This window comes from Dreissena polymorpha, chromosome 5 (genome assembly GCF_020536995.1).
Source record: "Dreissena polymorpha isolate Duluth1 chromosome 5, UMN_Dpol_1.0, whole genome shotgun sequence".
NCBI lineage: Eukaryota > Metazoa > Mollusca > Bivalvia > Myida > Dreissenidae > Dreissena > Dreissena polymorpha.
In genome coordinates, this window is record NC_068359.1 from 5,395,690 (window position 1) to 5,408,533 (window position 12,844).

A 12,844-nucleotide genomic window follows, 5' to 3' on the forward strand; every position below is an offset into this window, starting at 1 on the left:
TGTATCGGAATAATTAAATAACACATAAGTATGAATTAAAACGAACGTCGCTTTTGGAAATGTTATCCTTTTAAGTGCAAACATCTGAACATTAAATTACAGAAATATTTAATCTTCTGACATTTTAATATAACCCATTGGATATGTTGAATCAGAAGTGAACACTTAGTGTAATCCAATTTAAGTCTTTTGTAAACTTGTGGGAAATGTTCACCCGTTCAAAAGGCGTGTATTATGCGTGCCACATAGAACATGCATATGTATACAATCCAAAACGCGCTGAATCAGAGCATCTGCTATTAAATCAATTATCACAGATGAAAGAACCCCATCCGAGGTGACAATAATAGTCAACATAGAGTGCATCCATCGATGGGCAAACCTGGCCCGCACACGTTTTTATAGCTGTACAATATGAAAGGGCATTTGCTGAGTCGTTTGTATTTTATTTTACCTTTATATTGTAATGTTGTTGATCGAGATTTTGTCTTTGGATTTACAACTTTTTTTATAGAATGGCGCGCTCATTTCTGCAAAAGGGTGTACATGTATACAAATACACATCGAACAAATTCATACAAGTGCACTATTTAATTGAGCTAACAGTGATGTTATCATAAACCAACTTATTATCTGCATACAAATATGTATATCATATATTGTGCGGCTCACAATATCGCCAACGGGGCACATATAACTTATAATTTACTGTCAATCGTGTAGATCGACACTGTCTGCTAAGAGAATGATCATTAAAAAGTCATTTCGAAAAATGGGGCAAAAGAGTGGCAAAACAATTCTAGGCAGAATCTATATGTGTGCAAATCTAAACCCAGCCTGATTTTTTATCTGTCTTTTTTATATTAGTAAATGTATGGATGGCTCGTCGAAAATTGACGCAACAGTGACCTGAAGAATAACTCACTGTTTATACTTGTATAGTCCCCATCGACCTATCATTATTATAAGTGTTTCTTGTTATTATAATAATAATTATAATTGCTATTATAATGGTCTCTTTGTATCCTAATCATCTTATAACACTGAATAACAAAAAAGAACAACAATATACAAATATTAAAATAATTGAAATGCTTTTTCCTGTGATTAATGACAACATAATAAATTAATATGCAAGTTTCTCCCTCACCCGCTACGTTTTAAGCTGATGCCATTTTCGGTTGTGTGGTTATTAACATGCATTAAACGTGAGTGTTAGCGAAATCGGTCCACTTTTAAAACGTCAATAATTGGTTTATGCTAGAATTAATATATTATGTGCGTTTTATGTGCAAGTATTGAAGTATAATTTCGAATATATTGCTGTCCGTGAATATTTTATTTAAACATTAAATGGCATCGAAATGCCCTTTTCATTTTAAGTATTATTAAAAACCTGGTCGAGAAAATAATATTAAAAGCACCACTTATACGCGAGGCTTTAAAGACAATTAAAAAGGGTTTCACTTTGTGTTGAAAGTAATGTAAATACTATTTTCCATGTGTGTTATTATGTTTTACAATCAAATGATTGCAATTATTAGTAATACAAATAAGTGATCAAAGAACGCCCTTTTATACAATCTATAGTAAGGCTTATTTATGAGTCGTTTGAAGTCGATATGCCACCTGCTTAATAGAAATGGACCATTATGAACCACTGGTGTTGTTTACATTTCCTTTTTGAATATTTTTTATTTATTTTTAATATAAAAAACATTTGTCTAAATTTCTTTTTACAACATAGACGCAATTGAATGATTTCCATGCGTGATAGTGCTCCACTGAATGCGTCTGCCAACACGTGCACGTAAAATGCAGCGCTAATACGTGTACGTACAAACTTGAAAAATATCAATTGTACCAACGCCATCCACGTGTTAACCCGAAGCCACAAACGCCAGCTTAATTTCATTGTTTAATCAAACTTAATCTATAAATTCCAATTTGGCGTATCTGTTTCATATTTAAATTACTTCGAATATGGCGTGTAGTTCGAAACATGCTTTTGGTTGGGTTTCTGTTTTAGTCAACATACCGATTCCGTCAGTTTCTATCGGTTTATCATATCAAAGGTGTAATTGCATTGTTTATTGTACATCCTAAATATGCAGACGGTGACGCAAGTCCATTCTTCTGAGACGAACCGATCTTATTATCGTTTTTCTCATGGATCTACTTTGCGAGCGTTAGGTCGACTTTCGCTGACAATATTATTGTGATTTATGGTAGAGAGGCTTTCATTATAACATAGTTAAATAATTGGAGTGTGTATTACAAAACGAGCTAAATGGCGAAGTAATTGGTAAATTTTCTTTCTGTAATTGCCCCGCGAGCGCACGATGAACACGATTATGATATACTTCCAGTGAATAACGTGTTAAAGTATCAAATTAGCATGCAATTCGGATGTGTCAATTTCGGATAAGCGCATCAGAGTTGTTGCTTGTCGCGTTCACACAGATTCTCTGTCGCCATGGGGTAATGCCACACGAGCTTATACGGGATTGGTAAATGTATCTTAATACTCTAGCTTGCGAAAATAATCTGATCTCAAATAGGCAAAATATGTTCCCAAAATATATATACAATAGAAAATAAAACCCGTGCAAAAGAATCGAAAAGCGATTTGCGAATGCGACTTTCATAGTACTAGTATTTTATTCAAACACAGCCGCACGTAGGGGGTTATTCAGTGCGTTTATTAACCAATCTCTTAGCCACAAATTTCTGTGGTGTATTACATTTATTTGATCTATAAACCTTGGATTCAAACGTTAATTAATTCATCAAAACTGATAAATGAAAATCTAGTTTACAAACTCGGAAGAATACATTAATCTGCTTAAAATATGATAGCCACTCTTGGGATTGTTACTAGAGAAATTAAAGCGTTTTAATTCCCGTCACAGATAAATGGGCTCCATTCAACATAGCAAGAGTTTCTCAGTGGGTGAACAGCATTTATAGTCTCTGAATTAATTAGCTATTCATTAACATGGCCCTCAAGACTCACGACTCGCGATCGAGCTATATCGGAAATGTTAAATGGAAATCTTCATGGTCAATGATGTTTGCAAGATCGACATTATGGCTTTCAAACTATTCAGTATTCAATGATTCTTTTAATCAATAGAAAAATATGATTTCGTTACTAACTTAACTGCCTACTAAACAGAGTTGACTATTAATAGACCCAAAGCAAAACGAAAGGAAAATGCACGTTGAAATTTGTATGCACACTTCTTTACTGGAAAGTAAATGCGAATATTCTTTTACATTATCCATTGTAGTTCCTCACGAAAGATAAGTCAACATTTGACCTTTTAAATCAAACACATGCACTTGTATAAGTAGCGGTGAAATAAAACGTAAACCATTGTAACCAAGCCAAATGTATGGTGAATACATTATAGTGGCCCTACTGAATTAGCAAAACATAAACGTTCTCCATGTGCCTGTACTGTTTTGCTACTTTCGCTGCACTAAACTATTTCATATATATTTTTATTGTCATGGCAATATAATTTATATTTTCTTATATATTTTTTCAGTCGGTTTACAACTACGCCAAAGTAGCCTGCAAATGCCACGGCGTGTCTGGTTCATGTAGCCTTAAAACCTGCTGGATGCAACTTCCCACCTTCCGGGAAATCGGGGAACGCTTGAAAGAAAAATATGATGGCGCCGTCGAAGTTAAATTTAACAAAAGGGGAACAAAGCTGAAAAGGAAGCATAAGAAATACAACAAGCCAACAACTGAGGATTTAATTTACCTGTTGCAATCACCAGACTACTGCCAGGCAAATAAAGAAACCGGAAGTTTGGGTACTTCCGGTCGTGAGTGTAACAGAAGTTCGGACGGTATGGATGGGTGTAATTTAATGTGCTGTGGACGCGGTTATAATACGTTTAAAAAGACGATCGTGGAGCGATGTAACTGTAAATTTATGTGGTGTTGCTACGTAAAGTGCAAAACGTGTGAACATGTACAGGACATCCATGTATGTAAATGAGATTTCTTTCAGTTCAACGTGACAGTTTTAACAAGGTGATGTTGCCTCTGTGATATTTGTCCAGAATTCTAGCTTAAGATAACTTGAATTTTGTGATTGACAAGAAGTTTCGAAAATGGATGTTTTACCCTCTTGATGCATGCGTTGCCTTCGCGCCAGATTTCGTCAGAGTGTTATGTGTGAAAACGAGTTAAGGCACTAAGGACGATATGTAAACTGAGTAGAATCTGGATGACTAAGCCCTTAAATAAAATGTCACAGGGTTCCAGCACCTTGCGGTTTATTTATTTATGCAACGAGTAATCAGGTAGATGACTGTCAGAGGCCATTATATGGAGTATGCAAATCATCACCAATCATCACACCTTCAGTCTTGGTAAATCCATTATTATGTGTGCTCATACCGCATATACTGACTGGACACTACCTCTCAGGAGCGAATGACAACGTTGATCACATGTCTGTACAAGCTCTCGCGGCAGTTTATCGACGGCGAGATTTTACGGAGTTTTGAGACGTTCTCGTACCAGTAGTCCCGTATTTAGTTTGGTGAGATACTATTAACAGTTGGGTTGCTGCATTTTGGCCAGTGTCAATTATCGTAATATATTAATTCATACGTATACTTTGTAGTGCAATAAAGAGCGCTGGGTTTCCGTCTCGAAATCTCGTCCGGAAACTTACTGAACTAATCGCGTGAGTGTAGCATATAGTAAATATGTCATCAGATTTATATGACGTCATCTTGAATTAGACAACTACGTGAAAGACCTTTAAACGTCTGCAACAAGAAACGTCAACTGCATCATTAGTGACTTGTTGCAACGGCGTGTGTGACATCCATGCGGAACAGTTTATAGATTAACCTCGAATGAGTTTCGAAAACCAAAATCACGTTGTCTTATTTAACAACGCGGATGTTTTTGTTTCGTGCAGACTAAGAGTGGTGATTAATATGTTTTACAGTAGCGCTTTGGACTCGTCGATTTCAAACAAAGAGTCGATGAGTTAGATAAATGCGTATTTTAAAATAAAATTCTTATGTAGATTGTTGCTAGATTTTTTCAAAAAAAGCTATATTTGTTCAGCTCAGCCTGATGTTTTTGTGTACAATATTCGTACATAAACTTCTGTGTGTCTCAAATCATTGAATGGATATTTTAAACATGATTTGCTTATAAATAATCAAATATCTTAAGTAATGTTTCAGTGTTGTCAAATGTACATAACATATATTTCAGACTTTTTAAATAAGATGAATTGATTGAAATGACATTAAATCTTTATTAATGTATTATTTTCAGTGGGATGCTATTTGCAAAATTTTAAAAGTTGAAGGTAATTTAAAATAAAACAAATATTTAATATAACATTTAATATTTAAATTATACATAACCATAAATACTGGTCATTTAAATTTACATGGCTTTTCGGACGAAATCTTTTTAAATTGAACATATGTATATTTAATGTCGGTGTGTATTGAATATTGATCCTTAAAAAGTGTTTAGACTATACTGATTATACTATTTTAATACAAATTTGAAGTAATTAAAATAATTTTAAGATTTTCGCGGAATTGCATGTAAAAAGTATCAAGTACAGATTACAAGGGTATAAACACCAATTGCATTAGAAATTTTCTGGATACATTGCATTCTGATTGGTATTTGCTATTAAGCAATTGTTGATTCACTTTTTTCTACTAAAGTCTAACCATCACTGCCTTGTAAAAATACTAATTTGAATGAACAATTGTTAAATAAGATTTTAAATGGAATTAAGCTCCATTTTACAACCTCACGTTGATCTCTCATGTAAGTAATTAATAGAGTATTCGTAAAATGTTTCTATATTATTTAATACGCTTTTACGAAAATTAAAATACAAAGTAATGATAACTGAATGTGCATGTGTTTTTTTATTGTGTAGACGATATTTAGATTTTCTTTATTATATACCAATATCATGTTATATACATGGTGCATTCGATGTTTTGTTATTTTAATTCGTAATTTACATCGATATCGACCCATTACAAACTGTATATTTGTTTCTTCAATGACATGTTTAATAATGGTCATCTTAATAGGATCAAAAATGTATTTGTATTTTTTAAACTGTGTTATCTAACCAGATCTATAAGAGCGGCGGAATACAGGGTATGAATCAGACTGAAAACTGTCAAGGCTTTCTTTCGCATCTCTTTAATATTTATGTTCATCTGTTTTCGGACATAATATTTCTTGGATAGGTAATCATGGTTTAGATAATGTAAAAGAGATAAGTTTAATCCGTAAGAATAAACCAATTTTTGAATAAAATAGTTTAAAACTTACTACAGAACTCAGTAAAAAGAATCTATTAATTGACGTAATTCGTGATTTCTTTTCCGAATAATATGGCTGTCCGAAATCGATTCAACTTTTCCGTACATTTTCTTCTGAACGTTTATACATATCACTATATTGTTAGTGTTCTCTTAATGTTGTTAAGTTGTGATACATTTATTTCTATTTCTTAATTTTGTTTAATATTATATAAAGTCGCCCATCATATTTCTACATGCACTTTCATAAATAAAAAATAACTATGTAATAAGTTTTGTACTTATTTCATGTATTAAAATTATTATTTGTGGTTGCGCGTTTGCACTAAATATCTATCTTTGACGGATAAAACAACATATAAAATTCCCAAGAGAATCAAAATGACTAATAATAAACGGTGTAATTGCTCGTTATATAACACATATACCTACACATTTTAGTCGATGCTATTCCAATACTAAAGCTAGTGTCTATATGCCAACGAAAGAGAAACCATTATAATGCAGGGTGCAGAATCAAGGGGGTTTTCAGGGGTTACACACGGGCTGGACAGAATGTAAACACACCGTTAGGAACTTAATTATTAACGTGTCACGTTATTGAAATACATTTGCAAAAAAATTTCGTGCATAAAAGCCAGTTTGTCTTGCAGTTTGTGACGATATCTTAAGGTATTAGAATAAATCATCTAATACGTTTGAAATCGGTGACAAAATTTCACACTGCATGCAGCATAACCGTGCAGTACACAACGAATTTCTAAACAAGAACACAGGCTTATTAAATAAAATAATTCGTATGTATTTCACAATGCCATACGCAGCATGAAAATATGTATTTTATGCACTAGTTGAAATTCTGCAGACAATTTGTTTTAAAGAATTATTTGAAAAAGAGCACCACTTACCGTTTTCATCCATTAACGTATAATTGGAAACCCAACAAGGTCACGTGATCCTGCTCCCTGCTATTGCATGTTACTTGCAATTTCCTTAATTCATGCGCATTCATGAGCATTTCGTTCGAATGGAATACCAGTTGGCATTTCAAATTTCTAGTTGTCAATTGCATATGAATTAAATGCATCTGTGATAAGAAAACAAAATTATGTTTGACATTTAGTAGTACAAAATATATAAAAACGTATGCATAGGACATGGCAAACTCAAAATTTAAATAAACACTCCTCGCATCGTTTTTAAACAATGAAACTGACCGTTAATCTTTCGAATTTCTGAAAATGATTATTTATAGCAGGACCTGTAAAATAACTCTGAAATACGCACATACACGTGCGCAGATGACCGTTAGGCTATTAGTTACCGACCTTAGTCAGCCGATTATTTATCAGTTCGGGAGAAAAACAGAAAAATCCAATACTATTTTGCTAAGCGATCAATAAAACCATTTTTTCATTGCGCAAAGCAAATCAAAGAAAGAATAATGGTTTATTTTAATATGCATATACATTCTATTTCATTATTGTTTCATAATGAAAAGTAAAACCCTGTTCATTTGGAAAAATTAGTGACAATCGGAAATAATGTATTCATCTTAAATAGTACTCAACAGAAAACAACAAAAACTGTTTTCATCTTTGTAACTATAAGTGAAGTTTGTGTGAATCCTGTATATATTATGAGAGCTTGTAAATCAATGTCATTTTCCTCCTTGATTTTGTTTTTCAAAATCTCACCACTGTAGACAATTAAACGTTCGATTGGCCTAAATCAGCTGTTATAGTGAGCTTTTAAGTTTATAAATGAACTGCACTCATGTCATATCTCGACATCTTTGTACAGCACCTTGTCATATCATTTTTTCATCGACATGTTGAATGTAAAGTCGAATTTTTCCACCAATACAATTTTTTTAAGAAACCCTGACGGATATGTTACTCGGGGACATTGTTTAATATAATTGTCAGTGCAAAAACTTTTTCACTGGCATACCTTTAAAGAAATTTGTAAATAAAGTGCTAAATATGGGACAAATCCCTGCATCGTCGACTTTAAATAGCCATATTTCAATCAATCCGGAATAATAATAACCAGGATTTTTCTAACATACATGGTAATACCTCCTTTGCATACAGCAAAATATATTTTAATTCAAAAATGCCTTTAAACAATCATAGACCTGGATTTACTTACCCTACCGAAATTCATCGAAATCTATCGGCAACTTCGCCTAGCACATCCAACTTCTCACAGCACATGGGGTTTCCGGGGGTGATACGTTGTACACGGTTAATAGCCGGTTATGTTTCACGCAACGTAAAGTTTTGTCACCGATTTCCGACGTATTCAAGCATTTATTCTTATACCTTAAGACATCGGCATAATCTGCAAGAAAAACTGCTTTTATGCACTATAGATTTTTGCAAATGTTTTTCAATAACTTGAGATATTTGCAAAAATTAAGTTCTTAACGGTGTGATTACATTCTGCTCAGCCCGAGTGTAAACCCCTGAAAACCCCGTTAATTCTGCACCCTGAATATGCTATAGTTACGCACGCCGATTGTTTTTATTGGAATTAGACTTTCGAGAACTTATTCCACTTCGTCCGGATAAAAGATCTGTTTAAGGGTATTGGACCAGTTTTATACCTTGTTAGAAGCAAGTTTTTATAAATTATAATCAAACATATAGAACTGCTAACTTAATCTCGAGAGAAAAGAACAAATTATGGAATTTTGGTTTGTAAATTGTAACGAAACTTAGGCGTCACGTGGCGATCATAATAACAAGTAATTAAAAATTGGCAAATAAAAAGAATAACAACTTTAATTTGATTTTATATTTGGTTAAATCTTGTCTAATAAACATGTGTGTTAATGTTACTTAATAAGACGCTTCATATTAAAAATATGACAAACAGTCAAGTGCGCAAGATTACGTAATAAGGCTGTTTGGGAAGCATTGACCGTTGCTGATGTTTCTGAAAGAAACAATCGCCACAATCGTCGTAACCGTCCTATTTTTTCATAGCTACGACACAGTTTTTGGCCTGGGGCGTAGCCCACAGGCCATAGTAATGATACAAATTTCTTAGACATTCAGAATTGGCTGGCTGCCAAAATCCAAATTCCCAAAAGTCCGATTTACCACTTAATTCATGCGCAATAACATTAGTTCTTCGCAGATCTCAATAACCTGCCTTGTAAATACAGAACATCACTATATAACACAAGATAGGTATTGATGCAAAGCATCAAAGGGGGTCGGGAATTTCAGTGTAAAAGGCACTCAATGAAGTTACATGGAACGATTTTTTTGCTACTGTAAATATTAATATATTGGCCGATTATTTTAAACAAAATAGAAAAAGATACTGGTATAACCATTATCTATGATTTTGTGTTATAACTCCCAAATAACCATTATCTATGATGTTGTGTTATAACCCCCAAATAACCATTATATATGATGTTGTATTGTAACCCCAATATATTTCATAGTTCATTATGCCCCCCTTTGAAGAAGAGGGGGTATATTGCTTTGCACATGTCGGTCGGTCTGTCGGTCTGTCGGTCCGTCCACCAGGTGGTTTCCGGATGATAACTCAAGAACGCTTAGGCCTAGGATCATGAAACTTTATAGGTAAATTGATCATGACTCGCAGATGACCCCTATTGATTTTGAGGTCACTAGGTCAAATGTCAATGTCACTGTGACCCGAAATAGTAAAATGGTTTCCGGATGATAATTCAAGAACGCTTATGCCTAGGATCATGAAACTTGATAGGTAGATTGATCATGACTCGCAGAAGACCCCTATTGATTTTCAGGTCACTAGGTCAAAGGTCAAGGTCACGGTGACCCGAAATAGTAAAATGGTTTCCGGATGATAACTCAAGAACGCTTATGCCTAGGATCATGAAACTTGATAGGTACATTGATCATGACTCGCAGATGACCCCTATTGATTTTGAGGTCACAAGTTTTATTTACATTGGTTTTCTTCTTTTTTTACCGGCATCCGTGTGCAGTTTTCATTAATGGAACAGAACTGTGTAGGTTTTAAAAAATCTGCTTCATCTTGTTAGCGTATTTTCATATCTTTCTCAACTTCAAGGGGAGATGATTCTGCACTTATTCTTACGTTGCTCATTTACGATAGGGGTTGAGTACTCATTGATATGAAAACACTGTAAAAGTTTTAATGTGTTTGCGAACCCACCCCCTCCCCCCACCTACCCTATCACACATGTATTTAATGGGCATAATAAAAACAAAAAAATGGTTACAATAAAACAGCATATTTATTTAAACTAAAATGTCTACATCAAAACAAAAAGTTAACATAGAACACAAATAAAATAATTTGATTCTACTGAGGCTCGAATCTTGGGCCTCTCACATGTGAAGCGAGCGTGTAACCACTACACTACGGAACCGCTTGAAAAATCACCTTCTAACTAAGATATTAATAAGTGACTGTAGTGTAACGGTTATCAATAAATCAATAAACCGTGTAATCGCTGTCGTCTTGTAAAATTGAAGAAAATACGCGTTAACCAAAACTCGAACAGCAAAAGTCTGCGCTATTGTTAGAAAAAAACACAAACTAAATATATTTTGATTATGTTTTGTTTTTATACAAAACCAGAAAGTAAGTTTCACCGGTTCGCGTATTTGCTCAGTCCCTGTGATTTTTTATATTGCCCAGTCCCTGTGATCAGTTATTAATTAAAAGAATTAGCTTTGCATTATTGGCAATAAATGTTGTAGTAAATGTAATAGGCACAAATGCAATACTTATTTACACTAATTTACACAAAAAATCATCACTATGCAAGATATTCTGACAAAAAAATATATACATTGATCCGTAAAACAACTTCTCCTCCCATAAGCGAAAAAAAAACAACGTATTACATACTAATCGCCGCACTTCAGTGCGACGCCAATAACAGTGTTGCTAAGCATTGGCTACGACATAGTTGTTATTGTTTGCATATTCATGCGAGAGTAAGTTTTTCACTTGACAGTCTAGGCCGAAAAGATACGAGTGTTTACGGAGATAGTAAGAATAATTTTTTCTGATACATTTTTTGAAGACATTATATTTGGTAATCCTAAACATATTTTAAAATATTGTTATTTTATTTTCCGTTAAAAAGACATTCCAGAAAAAAATGAAAAAATCAACAAATATTCACGATCATTCTCGGAAATAGACGAAGTAACCGTATATGGTATTTCACTGCACAGATCGAGCGCGCAAATCGAGCGCGAAAAGTTCTACGTGAGACAAATTACACAATCTGTACACCGTTCTTTATCAGAGTAAGTGGATTTTCTTTTGTATACACATTACAAAGGAAGTATGAGTGTTTTCCTAATCTGTTAATTATGTAATAAAACGCTACTTTAGGCCATTGAAAGTGATTTATTTGACGCCAACAATAACAGTTTGTTTGCCGCCATGTTATTGTTGTTGTATATTTTCACCGCCTATATGTAAACACACCTCTTCTTGATCTTTAGAGTTGAACAAAAGGTTATCGTTCCTACCATCAGTATCGTGTAGTCCTCCACCGTCTATGTACACAGTGGTATAAACACATATATTGTATTTTCTTACAGTCTCTGAGCTCCGTATAAATTCGGACAAAGGGAGAAATTCGGACAATACTTCTTCCTAAGCACACTAAATCTAGCTTCAGGCCTTCAGTGCCTTCAGCGCTTTGATTAGTGTCGCAAACTCAATTTTCGCATTATAGCAACATTTGTGATTACGCAGTTAAAAGGTACATGAATATATGTTGCATAGCAAACGATGAACCTCCACAAACTCTAGCAGGAGAGAAGTACTTGTTCTTGTCAAGTACTTTTATCGCAGAACACAAACTATATGCATTAAATGATTAAATGGTTAAAACTGTGATCACATTATAGATGGTCAATGCAAAAGATTGGGGGATTTCAACAGATTTAAGCGCTAGCCGAAGCTCACATTTTTACAAAAATTAAAAACAAACGAAACCCCTGTCCAAAAAGATCTCAATATCGCTGAAAGTTAGCTGAAATAATTCGCGTTCAGAATAAATCTGAACGCTGAAACTCTGGGTCTGCAAAAACCATAACGAAAAATAAATACAATACTATTATATCAATATGCTTAAAATTGCAAAATAACATTACCAACTCATACAGTTTTAGTTAATTAGTCCATTTTTACCTCAAATAGCGTCGATTTGAAGTTAAAAGGCATAATTTGTTTCAGTTAAACTTCTGCTTAAATCGCAATACAATCACTGACCTCTCGCCATGTTATGAAATATTTAAATATCAACCAATCAGAAGAAGGCATTACGGTGTTATAGGCTGCGTTATCGATTAAAATCTACCTGCCGTATACAGCGGGCACAGCGATTGGAATTGAAAATGTGAGTAGTGTGTTGATTTAAATTGGTCAGGCGTGCAAAATTGAAAGAGTCATTACATAATTCTTACGGAACATTATTGAGAAATGAATTATCTACACAGGT

At 33.9% G+C, this 12,844-nt stretch overlaps 1 protein-coding gene across 1 annotated transcript in view; it reads left to right on the top strand.

Annotated features, from left to right (window-relative positions):
* LOC127882341 (protein Wnt-5a-like) overlaps nucleotides 1-6,581 on the top strand; it is a 46,261-nt gene extending 39,680 nt beyond the window's left edge. The window contains exon 4 of the mRNA XM_052430917.1: nucleotides 3,555-6,581. Coding sequence (XP_052286877.1) covers nucleotides 3,555-4,016 — 462 coding nt within the window. The 3' untranslated portion in view covers nucleotides 4,017-6,581. The remainder of the gene's footprint in view (nucleotides 1-3,554) is intronic.
* The last annotated feature ends 6,263 nt before the right edge of the window (nucleotides 6,582-12,844 follow it).